This window comes from Lynx canadensis, chromosome A1 (genome assembly GCF_007474595.2).
Source record: "Lynx canadensis isolate LIC74 chromosome A1, mLynCan4.pri.v2, whole genome shotgun sequence".
Lineage (NCBI taxonomy): Eukaryota > Metazoa > Chordata > Mammalia > Carnivora > Felidae > Lynx > Lynx canadensis.
The window spans coordinates 115,824,100-115,846,915 of record NC_044303.2 but is presented as its reverse complement, the minus strand read 5'-3'; the positions used below and the strand labels follow the sequence as shown (position 1 = coordinate 115,846,915).

The 22,816-nt window shown below is 56.0% G+C and overlaps 1 protein-coding gene across 3 annotated transcripts in view; it reads right to left on the bottom strand.

Moving 5' to 3' along the window:
* Positions 1 to 265: 265 nt before the first annotated feature.
* CXXC5 (CXXC finger protein 5) overlaps positions 266 to 22,816 on the bottom strand; it is a 34,940-nt gene continuing 12,389 nt past the window's right edge. For 2 of the 3 annotated variants that reach the window (XM_030319473.1, XM_030319463.1), the window contains exons 2-3: positions 2,808 to 3,885; positions 266 to 1,291 (exon numbers count right to left, since the gene is read on the bottom strand). In XM_030319473.1, the coding sequence (XP_030175333.1) occupies positions 1,247 to 1,291; positions 2,808 to 3,725 (963 nt within the window). In that variant the 5' untranslated portion in view covers positions 3,726 to 3,885 and the 3' untranslated portion in view covers positions 266 to 1,246. Of the gene's footprint in view, positions 1,292 to 2,786; positions 3,886 to 22,816 lie in introns of all 3 variants that reach the window. The other variant, XM_030319481.1, reaches the window with a different exon arrangement.

Here is a 22,816-nt window from a genome sequence, read left to right as displayed (position 1 = left end):
TCCGGGTTCTGAGGCAGGGGGTACAACCGGACAAACGAGATGTTCCAGTACCAGTCACTTTAACAGCACTTTCACCACGTCAGCCAGGCCGGCTGCTCCTGCTTGACCCCCTTCAGGTACCACAGGGCCTCAGTACCCAAGAGATCCCCACTCTAAATGTCCCCAAGCCATCCTTCTTTCTTCTCAAGGTGGCTCCAGACAACCCCTGCCCAGCGACAGCCCCCAAGCCAGCCCCCCAAACCGGAGAGCAAGAAGCCATCGGTGCTTCGTGACACAAACATGCATTCGTTTTATTCACAAAACAGCCTGGTTTCCTAAAACAATACAAACAGCATGTTCATCAGCAGGAAGCTGGCCGTGGGCAAGGGGGCCCCCCCAGGCACCCACACCCACCAGCAGGGGGCCACGCAAAGAAGCCCTTTCTTCTGTTGCCATCAGCGAGGCCAGAAAAAAAGGACTTATTTTCTCTAAGGGAAGTAGCCAGGATCGGAAATATTGAGACACGGGCTCCCCAGATCTCAATGGATAAAGGAACAGAACTTTCATTTTTGCAAAATCATCATTGTCGGGGTAGGGGGGATCCCATTCTGGGTACCGCGAGTGCAGCATGGCTGGCCTGGGCCCAGGGGTGGGTGGGCTGCTCCCTCCCCCTCTGTGAGCTCCTCGCCGCAGCTCTGCACGTGTGGATGGATAGAGGGGCTTCTCGACGCGGCGCCATCCACATTCTCTTTATAAACGTGAGTGGATTCTCCAGGCAAACTATGCACTATTTCATGGTCGGAAAGAATCAAAGGAAGTTTAAATGAGGGTGGAGTTAAACTGTGCTAAATTACAGTAGTGCTTATTAGTAACTAGATTTCAAAAGGTTACAGAAAATTTACATTCTCTACACAAAAACTGCATCTCCTGCACAGACAACATCGACATCGACACAGGAAGGAAACTGATTGTCCATTCTTTGCCCAGGAAGTCTCGGTACTTTATAGATTCGTCTCTACCTCTTTTTTGTTGTTGTTCTTCCGAAAAAGCAGTTAAAATTTTTTTCCTTTTTCTTTTTATACTAGGGACGTGGAGATGTTAAAACGACAACAAAAAATATATATATAAAAACAGGAATGAAATCTGTGAGAGAATATTTTTGGTTCTAAAGACGGGTGCATCCGTTTGTCTTCGCCCGAATCCCTTGCCGGAGACCACACGAGCAGTGACATTGCACGGAGAGGGCAGCTTTGGGTTCCCGCCGCCGTCACTGAAACCACCGGAAGGCGGCTCCCGTCGGAAGCATCACCTTCTGGCGGGGGCGGGAGACAAAAACAAGGAGAGAGTTCAGTCAGGGTCCGGCGGGGCCTGATGCAAAGACGCTCCCCCGTGGACGGCCTCATGGCGGAGGGACGGGCATGGAGTAAAGGCAGCCACCCCGTGGAGTTCCTGCCATCCTGACCAGGCCAGAGAAGAAGCCTTGACCCGCTGGGCCGCTGGAGGGCCCGGAGCACCCTGAGGCCCCCTGAGCCACTGTGTCCAGGAACCCTCCTTCCAAACAGGAAGACCCATTCCCCTGGTCCAGAGGCTACAAGCGCCGAGTGGCTGTGGTGCATCTGGGGCTGTGTGCATGTTTCTGTCGAGGGAGCATGTAAGCATACGGACGTGTGTCTCAAGCGATGCCACGGTGTGTAGTGTGTCCGGAGGTGTGGTGGGGAGGAAGGGGATTTGCTGTGCACCTACAGTAAGACTGGGTACTGGGCAGGGCCGTGTGTGCGCTTGTGCGCGCATGTGTGTGTCTACACTAGATGAAAGGTGAGTGCCTCTGTGTGCATAGAGGTGTATTCTCTGGGCAGGAGAGCAGATATATGAGGTTTGGGGCTTGGGGGTGGGGAGTAGCCATGGCTGGGATGCCATTATTGTTTTTCAACCATTCTGAACATTTGCGTCCAGCCCACTCATAGAGGGGCGGGGCCGGGGCTGGGACAGCAGGCTGAAAAGATGCTTTTGTACCCAGGCCTGGCACCACAGCTAGGCTGCCACGGCTGGGGGCACAGGGACAAGCTCTGCCACGAGGGTGGAGAGAAAGAAAGCAGCTTGGGAACCCTTCTGCCTGCTCTAAGCCGATCATCCCATGGTGGACAGGCCTTGCCTACACCCCAAGATCACAGCAACCCCCTCACTCCAGGCCCGTAGGACCCGTGGCCATTACCTGTGTAGCCAGACTGACCGTGGGGCCCCAAGAAACCCAAATCTGTCAACTGGATGTCTAGATGCAGGGTTCTTCCAGGCCTTAGAGCAGGGCAGTGAACACTGGGGCCGCTCTATCCTTGGGTGGCCTTAGGGGAAAGGCCAGGCTCTGAAGGGGCAAGTGAAGGGCTTACCCCTCAAAGACACATGGTCCACAGGAGAGAACCCCTCAAGTGGGACAAGGAAGAGCCCCCAGCATCCTAGGTTATGGACTGGAAACGTTAGAATATGTCTGAAAGTCAGCAACTTTGGACCTACATGGGAACATCAGTAGCTGGCCCAAAACTCCAGGAGGGGGTTCAGGATCCCCGGGCCTGGCTGGGAAGTGCTAGGCCCCCTCCTGGAACTTTATGCTGGCCTTGCAAACTACAACCTAATGAGATCTCAGGATGTGGCTCTGACTTTTTTGGGCAGTGAACTGGTGTCTGGGAGCCTGCTCTAGAACCCGAGAGCCCAGGGACTGGCTGAGCAGCCCCCACTCGCCCAGGTAGGAAAAGCGGGTTTGGGGGGCTGGGGGGTGGGTTTGGACTGCCAGACAGACACAAGAGCCCACACACCTCCCTCTAAGGCGCCGTTACCTCCAGAGCAGCGGAAGGCTTCTTTTTGAGTTCCTCACATTTTCTGAATTTGCAAATCTGATGGCCAGTCTTTCGGTTCCTACAACTGCTGCACTGCTCGCAGTTGATGCGCCGTCGGCAGGGCGCGCACATGCCGCAGCGTTTCCGCTTCTTCTTGCCCGAGCTGATGGCCGAGGCCAGCTCTCCCTGCATGGGGTACTCGGCAAGGCCGGCCATGTGCAGCGCACTCTCGGCCAGGAACACGCCCGCCGGGGTCATGATGAAGAGGCCCGGGTTGATGGGGAAGGCGCCCAGGTAGGGGAAGTCGGACTGGCCATTGAGGGCTTCAGCACCCGCCACGGCCTCCATATCGGGCAGGCCGGCACCCGCCTCGCTCATCAGCGGAAGGTGCTCCTGCACCACGCGCTTCAGCATCTCCGTGGACTGCGCGAATTGCTGCAGCGTCAGCTGTCCCTCGGCTGCCAGCTCCGTGGCCCGCTCTGCCTTGCTCAGCAGGCTGGCCACAGCACCACTTTTGTGCTTTGAGGTAGGGTTGCTTTTGTCCACAGCCATGGCTGCCGCCAGGTCATGCCCATTGGCCAACAGGGAGGCGGCAGCCGCAGCGGCAGCAGCCTTTTCAGCAGACTCACTGCCCATCATGCTGCCACCACCGCCGCTGCCACCACTGCCCCCAAAGGAAGAGTAGTGGGAGAGAGGGCGGGAGCGGCGCAGACTCTTGTTGAGGGGTTCGCTGATGATGCCGCTCTTGTTCCGACGTTCTGGGGGTGGTGCATCATCCGCCACCGAGGCTGGGGTGGCAGTGGCCACCGCCGCGCTCTTGTCAGCCACTCCTGCCTTGGGGCCGCTGCTCCCGCTGCCATTGCTGTTGCTGCTGCTGCTGCCACCGCTGTCCTGGGGGCTACTGCCGAGGCTCGACATGGTGGGGCCGAGGCCCAGAGCCCGCTGCTGGGGGGGCCTGCCAACTGCGGGGGGTCCACAGACGAGCACCGGGCCCTGCTGCCCACAACAGAGATGGCTGGGGGGCCCTGCTGCTCAGGGCAGGCACATGGTCAGGTGTCCACGTGGAAGGATCTTCACTCTATCGGGACAAAAGAGTATAGGGTCAGGGCAGCAGTAAACACTTCCTTCCCCAACGTCACCACCACTACCAACAACTGTACCCCCATGTAGTAACAACCACAAGCCCCACTGGGCATTTATTTAAGTGCCAGACCCAACATGGTTAGGTATTTTTTATTTGTACTACTTCAGTTCAGACTCACAAGCACCCTTTGAAGTAGTGGCTAGGAATACTCCGTTTTACATAAGGTTTAGAACTGAGCAGGGATCTACAGTTAATGAGCATCATGGTGGAAGCCCAGCCTGAATCCGTACAGCCTAGATCTGCAGCCACTTCTTCCTGGACTGGGGTAGTAGGGAAGAGCTAGAGATGTTTATGAACCTCAGAGGGTTATACAGTCACCTTCTGCTTCCTCATCTTCCTGCTGTGACCCATCTACAAAGAGGGGTTGGGAACAGCCTCTGCAAAGCTTGAACGTATAGACCAGAAATCTGGGAAGCTGCTCCTAGGCCCTCATTTGGCAACTCCTAATACATACTGATTATCTATCTCAATGCTCTGACAAGTCCTGCAGGGAAAGTAAAGTGACTCTAACAGGGGTTACCAAATAGCGCACAGGATCCTTATTTCAAGGAGCATGTATCCTCTTGCTAGAGGGCAGGCAGCACTGTGCCAGAGGACAATCCTTCTCCTGTAAGAATGCGGGGACACACTGTGTACATATCGAACACACGATTCCTCCTCACTCTCAAGCCACAGTCATCATTACCTCAGACCCCACTCTTGTCTCTACTCAGGCCTCCCTGCTGTGCTCCAGCCTGGCTCCCAGATGGGTCTGGGATGAGGTCCCAGTGAGAGCTCAGAGCTGGGGTAGGCTGTGGGCAGGAAGGGCCTCTGGCTGGTGCAGGCTGGGACGAGTGGGTGTGACCCTCCAGGGAGCAGAGCCTGTTCTTGGGCCACATCCATGTTTCAGAGGTGCCCCTTTCTAGGACAGAGCCTGCTCTGCTTAGGCCCCAGGGCTAAGGCTTATGAGCGAGCAGCCAGGCTCCTTGAGTCTGGGAGGAACTGTCCAGAAGGAATGGAGCGGCCGTTTCCTCATCAGCCCTGGCTCTCTCGCATCCCTTCCCTGCCTGCCTGCCTGCCTGCCTGCCGTGGCCCAGCAACCCCTGGGAGAAGGGCGGGAGGAGAGGGCCCAGCCTGAGCAGCTGGCGGCTCAAGGGGGAGGCGCACATCTGGCTGGGCCTGTCCCGCCCTAGGATTGGGGCCGGCACACATACATCTTTGTCCCCAGGCAACCCCACCATCCCCCAGTCACAGGACTCAGCCGGTCCTGGTCCCGGGAGGTCATCTAGTCCAACCCTCTGCACTTACACAGGGGGAAATTGAGGCCCTGAGCAGGCAGGGCTGCTAAGGAGTGGCCACAAGGAGGAGTGCGTATAGGAAAGGGAAAAGCTCTGGCTCCTGAGTGAGTCGAAAATGGCAGGCGTCAGCAGACAGCCAGACGCTCCCTGCCTCTCCCCAGAGAGCACTGGCCCACGAACGCTCCTTCCTAGTGAAGGTAGATGGGTGGTAAGGAAGAGCTGGGCAAGCTGGCACATTCTACCAGGACAAACCCAGGAGGGCCTGGCAAGGTGTCTAGGCTGGGCTGGGGGTACCACAGAGATCAGAGTTGTAGTAAGAGGAAGGGGATGATGTATGCCCAAGGATAGCTGTGCTCTGTCCCACCTCCTGAGGGCTAAGCCCAGGCTGGCTCTTCAGGCCCTTGCTCAGAAATCAGTACCCCTCTGGGCATCAGTGACACCTGGCTAGGTGCTGGAGACCAGGGCCAGTGAGACCAGGGCTAGAGACTGTCACCCCAAATTAACTGCCCCTGCCCATCTGAGCTCAACTACCCTGCTCCGGAGCAAGCTCCAGCAGCGCCCCCAGACATGGTGAGGGGAGAAGACAGAAGAAGGTAGGAGCCCTTGGGTTGGAGAGGTGGGGAGGGGAGCAGTCTGCGCCCTAGCCCCCCTGTGTGTCCCCGCCTCTGCGGCCTGCTGGCTGGTGGCAGAAATCGATAGCTGCATTAACGCTGCTCTTGCTCTACTCCCTCCCTCCCTCCTCCCAGCTTCAGGATCTGGCTCTGTGTACAGGGCGGGCAGGTCAATTAGAAGTCAGCTCCCTCCAACACGGGCCTGCGTTCAGGGCTGGTGCTCTGGCTGAGTCTTTCTGCTTTTGTCTCCATCCTGAGTCTCGTGGTAGGGACAAAACCTCATGTTCTGTTCATCTCTGGCCCTTTCTTTGAATTTCTCTGATCTTTCATTTTTCTGTCCTTCCTCAGGGATTACCCTCTCCCAGCCCCCCCCCCCCCATGTCCTGGGACATGCTGAGCTATGGAGCAGACGACGTGATATGTCATCAAACAGGTGCTGCAGGCAGAACACTGATGTGTCAGCCACAGAAACTGAAGGTGGGGAGTACAGAAGGGGGACTGGCACACAGGTAATTCTGTCCCCAAACCCCGGAGTGGGTAGATACCAACATCTAGTTAGTCCCCAAGGCCTGGTCCCTAAGCTTGCTCCAAATCTGCCCCTATACCTGGCTCATCTTCTCCTTTAGACCCTGGGAAAAGCTGATGCCCTGGTCCCAGTGGACCAATGACCACAGGGCTTGTTTGCCCTACTCACGGAAGGGGAGGACTTAAGACCTTCTCCCAGGCCCTAGTCCTTTACTGCAAGGCACACGGCAACCCCCTCCCAGGCTACGAAGGGCCTGGCAGTGCCCAGGCAGCAGGGGAGGAGCTGGGGCTGCGTTGAAGCGGAGCGGGAATGAGCGGGAGGGAAAGCTGGCGGGCAGGCGGGCGGCGGCGGGCGCATCCATCATCGGCCCTGCCAGGAACGCATCCAGCCCCCAAAAAGAAATACTGCGCCTGAGGAGGGACAACAAAGGGCTCCGTTTCATCAGCAATGCGGAGCCAGCGCCCCGCCGCCCCGCCAGCCGCGGTCAGCCCACAAAGGACCCCTTTGTCCATGCAGGAGCCGGGCCGGCCGGGAGCTGGGACCAGGGGCTGACGGGTGGGGACAGAGCCCAGAGGGAGGGGGATGAGGGGGGTGTGGGGGGGTAACCCGTCATGGAGAGCTGGGGGGCAGGGGGGACATGGGGGCAGAAGAACAGAGACAGGTGCTACGGGAGGATCACGAGACAGAGAACTTGAGGGGTGGGTCAGAGAAAGGGGAACTTGGAGAGGACAGGGCAAAGGGTCAAGGTTAGAAAACAGAGCTTCAAGGGAAGCAGAAAATGGACGGACCTGGGCTCAGAGAGATTCAAGGCTCTTAGCCCAGCTTTGAAGACTTGAGGGTCTGACAGACATAGAAACAGCCCTGAGGGAGAGAATCCTACACTCGGGGACCTGAGGACCAAGAGAAAGCAGTTGGATATGCCCACAGCTCTGAAAGGGAGGCAGGGGGTGGGTGGTCCCCAGCCCACTCTGGCCCAGGCCCAGGGAAGCAGAGATAGATAGGAAGGAGGGCTGAGGGTCAATGGGTTCTTGGCCTCAGGGCCTGGCCTTGTGGCCCAACCTCCTATGGGCTCTGGCTTACTGGCAAAACTGGGAAGAGAGGAAGTCAAAGCTGGGGCCACTCTCCTGCCACTGGGACCGCCCCCTGCCTCTACTCTCAGGCCCTAGCCAGCACCAGAAGACAGAGACCCAACCCACTTCAACTAGCTCCCAGTAACAAGTGACACCCAGGGTCTCTTAACTAACTCTATCAGGTAGCATTTATTGAGCACCTACTGTGTACCAGTCCCTGCACTCTTATGCTTTACATGTCTGCTCTCCTTCCCTGACTCCTCCCAGAAGCCAGCGGCCAGCAAAACAGAAATAATTAATTTGAGAGATGAAGAAATTGAGGCTCAAAGAGGTTCAAGCTGTCAGGCCAAGGTCAAGCAGCTGGTACCCAGGACCGTTAGAATTTGAACCCGGAATCTAAGTGTTAGTCACCCTGCTCTGGGATTACCTTTGCTCTCTACCTGTGCAACTGACAAAGTAGCCCAGGGCAAGGTGACCCAGCAATCCCAAGGCCGCCCCCACCCTCCAGGGTTGTTACCATGCCTGTCACCTCTACGTGGTTGTGGGGATGAGTTGTCACAGACCCCAGTGTTGTGTCTTCACCTGGGGGGCTTGGAGATGCCCAGGCAGGAACCTGGAATCCTGGGCTACTGACCTCATAATGCCAGCTGGCAATGAAGTCACCAGAGGTGATGATAATGCCCTCCCTCCACCCTGAGCTCCAGGTGAGCCAGGATTCATCCCCAGCAGGGCTCTGTCCTGAGGCCTTTGGGCCAGACCGCAATGGGGGAAGGGGCACTGGGGGGGAGGCATGATGCTGTCTGCACAGAGACATGCACACATCCCACTACCATTTACCCAAAAGCGGCCCCATGCCCTGTGGTACTGGGGAAACAGTGCAGGATACAGACCCAGCACGGCCCTGGAGGAGTACACAGGAGCTTGGCCAGTGGTCACATGAACCAATATGAAATGAGAGCAGGAAGGCAACCAAGTGGAGCACTGGAGGCCTTTCTGGAGGAAGGGACTGCTAGCCTGTGAGCTAAAGACAAGGGGAGGTTACCAAAGGGGACATGAGCCGGAAAACAGTTCTTAAGAAAAGGGGAAGAAGGGTCCCTGGCTCGTCGGTAGAGCATGCGGTACAGCATGTGACTCTTGATCTCAGGGTCGTGAGTTTGATCCCCCTGTTGGGGGGTAGAGTTTGCTTCAAAAAAAAAAAAAAAAGAAATAAGGAAGAGGGTGCGAGGTATGGTCGGGAGGTTGGCCGAGTCCCAACTGGGCAGGGCGCTGAGGCCAAGGGTAGGATTTTTTTTTAACAGCTTCACTGAGGTATAGTTTCTTTCTTTCTTTTCTTTTCTTTTCTTTTTTTTTTTTTTTAAGTGTATTTATTTTGAGAGAGAGAGACCGAAAGACAGAGAGAAAGAGAGGGAGAGAATCCCAAGAAGGCTCCGATCTGTTAGCATGGAGCCTGACTTGGGACTCGAACCATCGAACTGTGAGATCATGACCTGAGCTGAAATCAAGATTTGGATGCTCAACCGACTGAGCCACCCAGGTGCCCCGCATAGTTTATAAACAATAAAATTCACCCATTTATTAGTGTACAATTCAATGATTTTTAATAAATTTACAGAGTTGCGCCACCACCACCACTGCCAAGGGCAAAGTCTGAGGGCAAGGCGCCAATCCTCTCTTGCTCCTTTGCTGGCTAGAATAGACTCCCAGCCATCCTACCTGCTGACAGAAGGCTTCTTGGAGGAGGTTGCATTCCAGAGGGGCCTTCAGGACCCGGAGGCACTGGCCCAGTAGGGCCCACCATTCCGCCATCGTCTGGGCAGGCCAGCTTTGCAGACCTGCACACTCTGGCTCTTCACATTCTTCCCCACACTTCCATGTGCACTCCTGACATCCCTTCTACACCCTCTTCATGTCCCCTCCACCAACTTTGGAGCTGGTCTTCTTGGCCTCCAGGGGAGGTAAGATGGACAGACAGACTGATGGTGGGCAAAGCAGTGGTGGTGAAGAGAACAGACCACAGGCTATGGTGGTTGAACTTAGATGAGCTGAGCAAGCCGGGGGGGGGGGGGGGGAGGGCGGGATTGGGGGTGGCGTCTCTGATTTCCATGATTCAGCCTAGGGAGTTTCCAGAGGGGAAAAAAAGCCCCACTCAGGCCCAAGGAGATGCACATGGAGACAGTGGTCTTGGAGGCTGGGAGAAATGCAGCCCTCGCTAGGGAGCACAGGGCACACATCCAGCTATAGGTGAACACACATTTGAACACACACTAACCACTGCTAACACCCAGCAGATGGCCTGGGGTAGGACATGTCCTCAGTACTACTAGAATTTCCTCAGGACTAATAACCCCCCAAGACCAACTACCAAAGACAGCAGGGGGCTACAGTTCTGTTTCCCTGACTCCATACCCCTGACCCTCTTAGACCCCTTCACCTAGGGCAGGCACAAACCCCATTACGTGAAGAATGAAACATGCTAAAGAAGACCCCAGGAGTACACGGTACTCTACTCTCCTTTACAGAGCTCTCAAAAAACAGCTGGAGGAGGGGGTCAGCCCATTTCATGGACAAGAACACTGAGGCCCCAGGCAGGCAGTGTGCCCTGACCTGCAGCTCTAGGGAGTGATCTGGGACACTTCAGATAAAGACAAAGCCTTCCTTACCAGGTACTTCTGTCAGGCCAGGTTCCCTCCCTAGAAGAGCGGAAGGATCAGAAGAGTCCTTCCTCTCTGTGTGACCTTGGCATAAGGCCTCTGAGTCTGTTTCTCTGTCTATCACATGGAACCAGGAGGGTAATAGTTAATATGTTAAGGAACGAGGACTTCCCGTGTGCCAGACACTGTATTCCTTGTCTCACTGAATCTTCCTACACACCTTCTGAAGGAAGATGATTATTGCCCCATTTAGAGCGGGCAGTTCGGTAAACAGTTGTGATGTAGAGAAAGCAATGCCCTCTCCATTTGGGACCCTCTGGATCTAGACTAACGTTTCCCAAAGTAATGACCAAGCTGACACCGACCTGGGATCAGAGCCCACCCACTCACTCACTCAGGATCTCCCTCCCGCTGGGTAAGCCGAGGAAGGCTAGCTCAACATAAGTGGGCCAAGGAATTAGAGGAGGGGGATCTATCTTTCCAGGGCTTGTGTGTGGGGATCAAGGGTGTTAACAGGACCATGTAGGGGACGAGAGTCCTAAAGTCTAGGTTTCTGGCTCCATCCTGTCTCTTCCTGTTGACTTGACCAAACCTCTCGCCTACACTGAGCCTCAGTCTCCCATCTGTAAAATGGAGAATGATCTTACTCCTCACTCCAAACTGTAAAAAGTCACTATCCCTGAGGGGCCCACGAGGAAAAAGGTAGAGAGACACAGAGAAAAGACTCTAGATAGTGACCCCCTCCCATCCTCTAAATCCCAGAGAACTTGAATCTGCCTGTGATGTGATTTGCAGATAGGGAAACTAAAGACTGGAGAGAAGGGTTTTGAATAGGTCATAGGGTTGAGAAAAAGCCCCACATATAAGACCTATTTGGGAGAGCAGCATCTAGCTCCTTCCCAATCCTATGTCCCCAGAAGACGTAATAGCAGACCCTAATAACGCACACTCACTCTACCAGGTACTGTGCTAAGCATTTTACACACATTTTCTCACTGAATTCTTTCTGTAACTCTTTAACTAGTATTGTCACCCATTTACAGGGTGAGACTCAGGGAAGTAAAGTCACCTGCCTAAGGTCACAAGGTCAATAAGTGGCAAAGCCAGGATTTGGAAACCAGGTCTGTGTGACCCCAAAGCCTGGCTCTCCAACACTGGCCAAGGGCTCTGAGGGACATGGAAGGAGGGATTATGGCTGGAGGATGAGGTCCAGTTCAGCCCAGCCTAGGGGAACCCCCTAGGTTTCCCATGGGTTCTGGGGGATGGCTCTCAGGCTCTGGGCAAACATGTGAAGGCACTGTTGCAGAGAACTCTGCAGCTGTACCCTAAGGCCCAGGAAAAGACAGGGGAAGGGGCTGCGGGTGGGCCGGACGGGCCAGGCTAGGCCAGAGCTCCGGGCATTCCGGCGGCCTCCGCAGGAAGCAGAATGGGACGGAAACCGGCTCCTGCCTCCTCCCCCAGAATCCTGTGGGCAGCCCAGCCGGGCCGCACAGAGGCCCTCTTTGTGCCTGCCCCAACCCGCCACCCGCGGCTGGCCCAGGGTTTTGAGTTTCCTGGGGGGTGGGGGCCCTGTCACTGCTAAACCTCCAGCTACCTCCCCCTCTCAAGGGTGGTCACAGCAGTCCACAGCTGGCGGAGGAAGTGAGTGGATGGCCAGGACTACCCCAGAGACTCTGGGGGGCCTGGAGTCTGCCCACATCTCATTCCCCCAACACTTACACACCCTAACTGGGAGCTGGTGGTGGCCAGGGACCCAGAAACAGAACCTGAGAGGCCATCCCACCCGAGGCCGCCCTCTCTGCCAGAAGCCACCAAGTTCACCATGTGAACCCGGGACCCACCCCCGTCACACTCCATCTTGGTGTTCTTGGGCCCAGGTTGGTCTACATAAAGAGGCTGACCAGGCTGGTAGGACAGTCCATCTGTCAACCACCATTTCCCACTCTCCAGGGGCTCCCTGGACACACAGAGCACATCAAGGGGGAGGCCTCAAGCTCACTCCAGCATTTCAGGGACAAATGGCTCCTGGGTGGTATAAATGTGCTCAAGGAACACTGGGCCCCAGGGAGTGAGCTCTGGCTGGAGTGCGTATCGTGAAGAGCAGCACTATGGACCAGGATATCTGCATGTATCCACCTGGGAGGTGTGTCAGATACTGCGCGTGCTGTGTGCATGAGTGTGTGTGTCTGGGAACTCCGGGTGTGCCCAGGTGTGAGTGCACAGACTCAAGATGTCACTCTGTGGGTGTGAACACTGATGTATACATGAGGCTTATAAACCAGAGCAGGTGAATGTCTGTGACCGTGTTACCTCCTTGTGTGTACAAGTAGAGTGTGTGTTATCTACATCGGTGGATGTGAGCATACGCCTCAGTGTGCATGTGTGTACAGTATAGTGGTTTACGTGGCGGGTAGATGTTTGTGGGTTCTTCTGGCCCATGAGTGTCAACACACTGCCGCCGTGTGTATACCAGTGTGTTTGTGTGCATGTGCACACACGGAATTGTATCAGGGCCTCTAGGGGTTCTGAGATGTGAATGTGGGGCCTGACTGGAATGGGGATGGTGCAGACAGGAACTGGTGCCAGGTGCTGGGGCCCCTATGGAAACAGGAAGCTACGCACAGGTGTGCTTGAGCTTTGGTGGGGGTTGGGTTCCACCCACGTTCAGTTTGTCCCCCTGAGAAACCAACCCAGGGTTCCACTAGCCGAAAGCCTGTCCCAGTCACGAGGGAGGCACCTTCCTTGCCTGTTGTTCAAGACTTAACAGCTCTGACCAGCGTCTTACCCAGCCTGCCTGGCCTGAGCGTGGAAAAAACTGGAAAACAAAAGCCCCCAGACCGCAGGCCCTCCCTGCAGAGGCGTGGGGGAGGCAGGCATGAGGCAGGAGGCTGAGGAGGAAGGAGGGAGGTGTCGCCGCAGCCCCGGAACACAAAAATAATGAGGCGAGAGGGGCCATGGGGCCGAGCCGGCTGGTTCCGGAGTCGCTATCTGACCTTGACAGATGCCACAGCTGGGCGCCTGGAGAGGAGCCGCCGCCACGGTGCTGCAGAACAGCCCCCACCCCCGCCACCTCCCCCAGGCCAGGTCGATGGATGTCCAGGCAGGCCCAGCCACAACAGGCAGCCACTGCACCCGGTGGGAGAAGGAAGGCCTCAGAGTGCATCCCAGTTAGGGGGTGGGGGTGGAAGGTATGAAGGCAAGGGAGTGGGGGCAGGGCACTGTAGGCCACGGGAGGCAGCTATGTGGTCTCCTGAGGGCACCCTGGCCCTCAGGTGTGGCTATGTGTGTGAGAAACACAGAGCATGCTATTGTGCTTGTGTAGCTGTGAGTCTGAGTGGAAGGGAAGCAGAGTGTGACTGTGTGTGTGACAGAGACAAAGATCATACTTGTGTGTGTCCTTGGGGTCACACAAGGCTGGAGAGTGGGGCTAATGTCTCTGAAATGGGTGTGGCCAAATCACTCAGGGGTGGGCACTGATCCCTCCTCTGTCCCTGTCCAGAGCCACAGCTATCCTGGAGCCATGGTACAAGCCATGCTGGGGCTAAAGGAGGGAAGGAGGACAAAGAGAGCCACAGGCCCCACCACCACCAAGTTCTGTCACATGCACATGGAGCAGAGTTACCCCTGCGGCCCTCTCTGCCTAACCTCTTTCTCACTGTGGTGGGGACTTTAAGCATCGGTGATGGACACCCGGCTGGGCACCACCACTCTGGGGACACCAGTGAGGGGCTGGGGTGTGAGCTGCAAGAGGGGATGCTGGGCTGGAGGCGGATTAACAATTCCGAGCACTGGCTGCATAATTAAAAAATCATTACAGGCGGGCGGGCAGAGCTGAGTGTGAGCTCACGCTCAGAGCAGGCGGGGACACTGCCATGGCGCTCCCCCTCCCACTGCCTCCCCGAGGAAAAATCCCACCTGCTAATATAATTATGGAAAAACACAAGCACAGAAATTTGGTTTCAGCAAACAACGTGCCTGAGTGCCCAGGGCCTGCCTGGCCCTCAGCACAGCGAGCAGGCTGGTCACCCGTGCCCAGAGCTCATGGCAGTGAGGCAGGCCCTGCTGGGTCCATACTCCAGACCCTGACCTCCACCCTCCCAGAGCTCACAAGAGAGGGAAGTAGGGGATATAAAGCCCAGTTCCTCAAATCTCGAATCAGGAGGAGATTGGTCAGTCCTGATAATTTACAAACAGGGAAACTAAGGCTAAGGAATCTGCATTAGGTCACTGTGTTCCTGACAAAGCTGAGGGGAAGAGGTGGGTTCCGCTGCAACACTTCAGGAGCTCAATACCCCGCCCTACCCCTTGCCCTGCATCTCCCAGCTTCCCTCTCATCAGCCACCCCCCCACACACACAACCCCCCCTCCAGCTCCGGCTCCTTCCACTCTTGCTGTGCTGAGCAGAGCGGCTCTGCCTGAAACTGAACGGCACTGTCCAACCATGTGCCCCAGCACCGACGGAAGCCTACCCTCGCCTGTACCCCACTGTGGGGGCATGGGGAGCCCCAGCCTCCCAGTTCAGGGACAGGGCGTCCTGGGCTCGTCTGGGTTAAGCCAGGCGAGCCGAGCTGGCTCCCGCCCCGAGAAACGCGGCCAGCTCTGGGGCACAGGCCCCAGAACGGCAGGAACAGCCGCCATCACCTCGGGCCTGGAGCGGGCGGCGCGGGGAGGGGAGCCGGGCCTAATTAGTCGGCCTGGGACCCGGCCGGGCGCCGGGGCGGCAGACGCAGCAGCCAGAGCCGCGCAGGCACGTCCGCGGCCGGCCGGGAGGCGGTGGGGAGCCGGGAGGACGCGGCGCCCTGAGACGCTGTGGGACAGGCGGCCTGGGAAGGACCGGGCCAAGGAGATTCCGCACCGAGCAGGCCTGCCTCCCCTCATTCCTCGGTGCCACCAGGCGCAGCAATTAGAGGCTTTCAAAGTTTGTCCTTAATTGGTTTCATTTTTGCCTCATAAATGATTCATGGCCCCAGAGGTCTGCGAGGCGGGGGGAGTGGCAGGGGAAATTTGGGGAGGCTTTTGCCTGGAGCCAGGCCCCCTACCTGAGGCTGGGGAGGGTATGACAGGGGCTGGGGAAGCCTTGGGCAGGTGGGATCCTCCAGAAAAAATAAAAACCTGGGCCCTCTCCTTGGGGCACTAATTAGAAACTGTAACTCCTTCTCTGCAGACGAGAGCTCTGTGTCCAGGCCCAAAGCCACCGCAGCCACTGGGGCCCCGAGAGCGTGAATAATAATGTAATGATAACACAATAACAGTGTCAACAATAATAATAACCATGGCGGAACACTTAAGGAGGCATGGAGCTAAGAACACATGCATTATTTCTTGTAACCACTCCCCCATCCCCAAGCTCTACCAGGCAGAAGTACCAAGATCCCCATTTCACAGATGAAGAAACTGAGGCTTGGAGAGATTAAGATCTGCCCTCTGACACTCTGATGCCAGTATTCCTCACTCCCCACTCTCGGGAGCACAGGGCTTAAGCCTGGATACTGGGAACACTGCCCACCAAGTGGATCAGGAGCTGCAGGCCCCAGGGAAGTCAGGGAAGGTACTGAGGCCCACACAAGGTCCCCAGGAGGGCACCAGCAGCCCCACACCCACCTGGGCCAGGTTAGCTCTGCCCCTCAAAAGGCTGTGTTCACCTTGGCTGAGCAACGTCCTCACAGAGCCTTAACTTGTCTGCCTACAAAATAGGAAAACAGCCCTATCCTATTTAGAGCTAACTCTGTGCTAGGCATGGGATACAGAGAGATGCCATGGACCCCACCCTCAAGGAGCTCCCAGTCTAGGGTGCTATATATGGCACCTATGGACAGATACACTCACAGGAGTGTTTAACAGTCTGTGCAGAGAGCCCTGAACACTCAGCCAATGGTCTAACGAGCTGGAAGGCAGTACCATAGAGCTTCGTGGAAGGAAGGTGGGTTGAAGAAGCTTCTTCTCCCTTCTGACCCTATACTCAGCTTACACAGGATGCTCAGGGAATAGGTATGGCCTGCTTAAACCCAAGCCTCCAAGTCAGACCTTGAAGAAATTCAGTACAGACCACATCAGAGTGCTGTGGGATGCAAAGTGCCCAGCTTAGCCTGTCCATGATGGTCACTTTTATTCTGAACAACTATCAGGTGAGGCCTACACAATTAACTGCAGGTCCCATTTGGGTCGTGGGAACGTCCTGAGGGAACGTGCTAAACAAATCTGGGAGTGATGCTGTACGGAATGACTCCCCCTAGAGGGCCCCAGGGCTCTGGGCTGCAAGCTGTTGGCCCCTGGGTGCCCCACAAGTATCACCTCCTCTTGTGTCCTCCAGTTCCTCGGTCCAACCACATGCACCAGATTCTCTTCCAAAACCCTGTGGGCTTTCTCAGGCCCTGGCACCAGCACAGTCCCACTGGCTCCCTGTTCTCCCACCCGGCCTGGTGCCAAGGCCAGACACCTCAAGTGCTTCTATCACCTTGTGCCTCACCACAGCACTCTGAGTGGCCTATGTGATCATCCCATTTAACAGATGAGGAAAGTATCTCAGAAAAGCTGAGGAACCTGCCCAAGCCACACAGCTTGGAAGAATGCAGGTCCAAACCTCTTGAAAGCCCAAGTTCCTCACCTTGCTGACCTCCTGCAAGTCAGTATCCCTGACCTGTCCTAACGGTCCATTTGGCTCTCATTCTCCTATTTTATAGATGGCTACCTCTTGCCCCAGCCCTTACCCTTCCATAGTCTGGACAAAGACTTTACTGAGCCCACACTCCTCTAAACACTAGAACTTGGTCAGGGGCTCTTGCCAGGAGGTACTAGAAATGGGGTCTCTATGTACCAAAGGGAGCCCTGGGGCATGAGGCTCCTGCCTCAGCCAGCTAGGTCATCTTGAGGATTAGGTAGGGTGGTGGAGGAAGCCCCTACATGCACACACAGGGCAACATACATGTCTGATAGTGGGGTCGGGGCAGGAGACACAACAGGACCAGGGGAGCCAGGGTTGGGGGCTGGCCACGTTCTCTGGCCCTCTCCTTAGGGAACAGAGCCAACTTTAAGGCCCCTGTCACTTGGAACTTGGAAGGGGGCTGCCCGTGGAAGTATTCCTCCCCTGGGAAGAAGCCTAAGCTTTATTCACCCCCTAAGCCATCCTGCTGGAGGACAGAGCTTAAAAGATGGGCAAGTCACATCCTCTTTGGGCCTCAGTTACTCCATCTGCACAATGGATCTATAATGTCCCTTGAACCCTTTAGAAAAGCCTTTGGGTATAGGTTTAGAGGTTTTGAGAAAAGAGATTTAGAAGAAGTGGACAAAACATTCAGCTGTCTATGCTGGCTATGGACACTTGAGACACTGGGATTGGTATAGAGAAGCTTGACAATGGCTTGTTGAACATGCTAACAAGTGGCGGAGTTCTCAGGATGCCCAAGTTCATCTAGCACGTCCAGTCAACACACACTTTCCAGGTGCCAACACTGGGTGAGGATACTAGTCTGCCTCTTCCTCCTCACTGTGCTTCTGCCTGCACCAGGACTGCCCAATCAGGTCACTGGGGTCCCTCTCCCCAGCCTGCCCAGGAAGCTGCACGTCTCAGGCGGGTCAGCACTGACGTCAGTAGGACTGGCTGGGCGTGGAGCCTGCCACCTCCGGAACCACCAATTAATTAACTTTTTCAAATTAATTTCCCAAGCAAAATTCCATAATTACATCTATCTGCATCAGCCTGAACTGGGCAGGCAAGAGGACCCCGCAACGAGATCGAACGTGGTGTGAAGGATGACCGTACCAGCCCCAGGATGAGGGCAGGGAGGTGCTGGGGGTTGAGTTTCACCCAGCGAAGCAACTGCCTGATGTCCTTATGGATGCTGTCTGGAAGGGGAGGAAGCTAGAAAGCCAGAGCTCCCTGGTCAGGACGGGGGGGCGCTCAGGGAGACTCACACCTGCCCAGCTCATCCTGCTCCCCCATCCCCCACCCCATGCCCCCAAACCACAGTGGGTCTTGGCAGGGCCCAGTAGCAGCACAGGCACTGCGAGGTTGAGGAGGCCGCGGCTGCAGCGTTCTAATTTCCCAAAGGGGCTGAGATTAATTAGCTCACACACAGGCGCAGAGAGGAAGAGGAGAGTGGGAGCAGGGGCGGGTAGCATCAGGCGAAGACCTGGCTGGCGCCCCTCCCTGCCCGCCCGGCAGGCAGGCAGGCAGGGAGGCGGGCGGGCGGGCAGGCGGGTGGCCTTGACAGCCTGGGTGCTCTGAAGGTCAGTGGCCAAGCCGGCTGAGCCAGCAGACTGGCACTGTCTCCTTCCCAGAATCCCTGAGACCAAGGTTGGGCGGGGGACAGCAACCAGGAGGACAGCTCGGGGTATTCGTCAGGGTTCCACTGTCACTACCGTCGACAGAGTCTGTGCCAGGTGCTCTGTCCACACTTTGTTTTATCCTCACAGTAGTAACCCAGAAGTAAGCACCAAGGTTCACCCATTTCACAGATGAAGACACTGAGGCTCAGACTTGAGGCGCCTGGGTGGCTCAGTCGGTTAAGTGCCTGACTTCGGCTCAGGTCATGATCTCACGGTCCGTGAGTTCAAGCCCCACGTCGGGCTCTGTGCTGACAGCTCAGAGCCTGGAGCCTGCTTCAGATTCTGTGTCTCCCTCTCTCTCTGACCCTCCCCCGTTCAGGCTCTATCTCTCTCTGTCTCAAAAATAAATAAACATTAAAAAAAAATTTTTTTAATAAAAAATAAAAAAAATAAAATCCAGGCTTGCCCAATTCTAGAGCCTGCCTTGTTCCTCCTGGATCCGGTGGCCAGTGTGAGGGCTACAGGAACACTGGGCCTGGGGGACCCGGGAACACCAGCTGAAGGCATGTGGGTGTGTGTCTGACTGACTTACCCCTCCCCCAGAGAACGTGTTCAGCAGACTGTCTGTCATTTCACAGATGTAGAAACTGAGACCAGAAAGGGGAAGTGACTTGCCACATAGCCCAGGACCCTAAACCCAGAGAATCTGCTCCTCCATCTGAAGCCAATACCAACTTCCAGAACAAAAACCTGACTCAGTGACCTCTACTGAGTCCTGACCTAGGGCCACACTGTACCTGGTGCTCTCGATGGCTAACTGGCACACTGACTGGGGGGTGGGGGGTCACTGCTCTGGCTGCCCCTGTGTACAGAATTAGATATCTCTAACTCAAGGGCACTTTCTCGACTACTCCATGCAGGGCTCCCTAGAAGGGAAAGGAGCCCCCAGGAAGGTGGGAGGTTGGGGGATGCAGGAGGTATGTGACCCTGACCAGGACTCCAGGCGGCTCCCACAAGCACAGCAATTGAGTTTCCCAGAACTTGTGTGCAAGGATATCCCCGAAACCGTAAGGGGCACCAATCTGCTCCCCGGTGCATCCCCTGGTCTTCTACCCCAGTCCCAGTGAATCACAACCCTTGCAGAAGCCAGAGTCAACAGGGCTCACCCTTCCCAGGCCTAAGGAGTCAGCAGTCCCAATGCCCTTGTGTCCAAACCTGGGGAGTGCCCTGAGATAGCAGAGGGCCCTAGGACAGTCATGGAGCTGGGCATAGGTGGGGAAGAGGATGGCCCAACCAGAAACATTACTTGTCATGTGATTATGGGGATGGGTAGGACCCCCCCCTGCCCTGAAGCACAGTTTCAGACCACGAAAGTGTCCAAGTGGGCTTTGGGATCGGGCTTCTTCTCCCAATCTACAGCTCACATTCTAGGTGGCCTCAGAGAAGTTGCTTGACCTTGCTCAGCCCATTCCACGGTCTGTAAAGCGCACAGGATGACAGCCCCACCCTCGTCAGGGTCCTAGAGAGGACAGAAGTTCTCAGTGCAGGGCCAGCATACAGAAGGTGCTCAACAAATGACAGCTGTATTATTTTTACTGCCATCATCAGCCAGTACAAGAGTGTCAAGAACAGCTCAAGCCAGGAGTGCTGGGTAACCTAGGTTGTGGCCCCAGTTCTGTCACTGTTTGCCTTTGAATCTGAGCCAATCCCTTGTGCTTCAGTTCTCCAGCCCCATGGAGATCATTTCTCCCCTGCCCTCTTACCTGAAGGAACAAAGAGAGATGAACATTGGTAGAGGTCTGAAGTCTATAGGGAGGGCAGCACTCAGCTGTCCAGGCCTGCATTGCCTTTTCTGGCCACAGGAAGAACGCATCTATACTTCCTGCCAACCTTTCCTCCTCCCTCCCTGGGCCCCCAGCCCGGCCTGCTCTATGTCAGCACTTCTGTCTCCAGTGGTCCCAACAGTGCATTCACATAGGTGTCTGCCAAGCCCCTCACCACCCTGCAAAGAACCTATCTGCCACCTGTAAGTCCCTGCTGAGTCTAACTTGTGGCCTTGTTGTGTACTGGTGGGTTGGGGAACTGAGAATGCATAGACTCATATCTATTCAACCCATAGAAGTCGATCTATGGTTGACTCTGCTTCCTCCCATGTTGTAAAGCCCCCAGGGATGTCCAGACACCCAAGGACCCCACATTCCTCTCCCTGGGTCCAACCCATTCCCATGCCTCCCCCTCCCTGTGGCCCCAAGGTCAGTCTCTACACTCCCACACCTTAGCGTTCCCTGAGAACAGCCCTAAAGAAGGCTGAATCCAAGATAGTCTAATTAAGGAGTCCTTGTGGTGGGGTACCACTCCCAGGAAAATGCCAGCTTTGGTGGAGCAGTCAGTTCGGGAGGAGGTCTGGATTCACCTGGAGATCCAGGTGAGACATAGTGAGAACCACACCCCACTATCTATTTCAGGTCTCATAGCTTTAAGACACAGAGATAAGGTTCATACTCATTTTATAGGTGGCAAAAGTGAGGTCAGAGTGGCCCATGATTGCAAAGCAGGCAGTGACCAAGCCAAGTTTGGAGCCCAGGCCTGTCCCACTCGAGTCCATGGCTCAGAGGACATCCAATCCTCCTGACTGACCATTGCTGTTTGTTTACTTCAGAATGCCTGGGCCCCTCCTTCCCTCCCTGACCACTGTCTAGGCCTTTATGAGGGAGATCTGTGTGGTCAGGAGATGGGAGCTAGCCTGGGCCCAAGACCTTACGGCCACCTTCCTCTTGACCCCTTCTGGGCTCTCTCAACCTTGTAGAGCCAGAAGGATCTGTAGTCTGGGTGCTGGGTGATTGTGTCTAAAGCCCTTCATGACCATGAAGTCAGACCCATCAGACTCAATTCTCTAATCTGAAAACAGGTGTTTTTCAGTATATGAAAAACAGACATGCCCCCAGTTCTGCCCAGTCCAGGGAAGGCAAACCCTAGACCCAAAGCACAGCAGAAACTTACAGGCTCCTTGAGGGCATCCCTCCAATCCAGCAGCCCAGCCGCTCCTGGTATTCAGGTCAACTCTGTACCCATTTTGTAGGCCAGTAGACTAAGAACCAGGAAATTTGTCTGAATGCTAAATCTCAGGGTACCAGTTGCAAGGTGGGGGAGATGATGAGATCTGGGAGCCAAAAGAACTGAGGAAAGCGGGTGCCAGAGTGAACAGGCAGGCTCCTGGGGCACAGCTCACTAGAACAAGGGGGTCTCTTCCCCCAATTTCTGGTACCCCCAAACTCCCAAGGACCTGCCCCCTGAGTGGGGCAGCAGCTGGCCACTCGGCACTCCCAGGAAAACATATCTTCCACAGCTTTTCTTTTCCAGGTCTTTCCTCTTCCTGGCTACCTCTGTATCTCTCCCCCATTTGTACCCAACCTGCTCTACCGGGGTCAGACTTCATCCTGGAGGTCAGGGTGGGTTTAACATTTCCAAGCCTGACACTTGGGCCTCTTCCCCTAGAGAAAGCCAAGCCAGCCTGGGGGATGGGAGAAAACACCTCCCTTCTCACACCTACCTTACAGAACTCAGGTGACTCTACATTGGCCAATGGTCATTTGGGTAAGTGGTGCCCCAACTGTATCATGTGTGTTTGCATGTGTGTGTATACACATGTGTGGGCACACATGCCAGGTTCTGTTGTGTCAGTGCTCCTGGCCCGATTCTATGGGACCATGTGGTTGTGGGCTGTGTCCTGAAGTTGGAGCAGACATACAACTTCACTGCAGCGGTGTCTGGGGTCCTCCCAGGGGTACAGCACGCCCACGTGTGACTACATATGTGCCAGCATGTGTACATGCCAGAAGCCAGGGCTGTGACTGTAAGCATCCACAGATTAGGTGACCAGGACCGCACTGTGTGCATTGGTTGTATGTGCTGGGTCCTGTGGAACTACGTGTGCTGAGTGAATGTGTCTGTCCCAAGCGTGTGCCCCTGGGTGTGCCGTGTGAGGAGTGCGTGAGTGCGCTCTGCCTGCAAGGCCGCAGGGCCTCGTGGGGCTGCTAGGGATGGGGTGACTCACGTCTCCTGAGCTCATCCTGCCGCCTGCCCGCCCGCCCAGCTCACCCTGCTCTGCTAGGCTCATGGCCGCCAGCACAAGAGTGGAGGGGGGGGGGTGGGAGGCAAGGTGGGGGGAGGCAAGGTGGGGGGAGGCGCAGGCAGACACGGCAGGGAGGCTGGCTTGATAAATAACCTGCCTCTTCCCCAGGCCTCAGAGAATGGGAGGCTGCACCACAGGGAGAAGGGGGGAGTAGGGGGAGGCCGCTCTGGCCCCCTAGGCTCCGGCTGCCCTGGCCCCCACAGCCCAGGCTGCGGCTCCGGTTCCTGTTTCATCGAAACCTGAGCTGGGAAAAGCCTATCGGGTCATCTTGCCTGTCCCGCCGGCCGCCAGGCCCAGGCAAGCTGCCCCTCAGGGGACAAGCCCGCAGCCTGG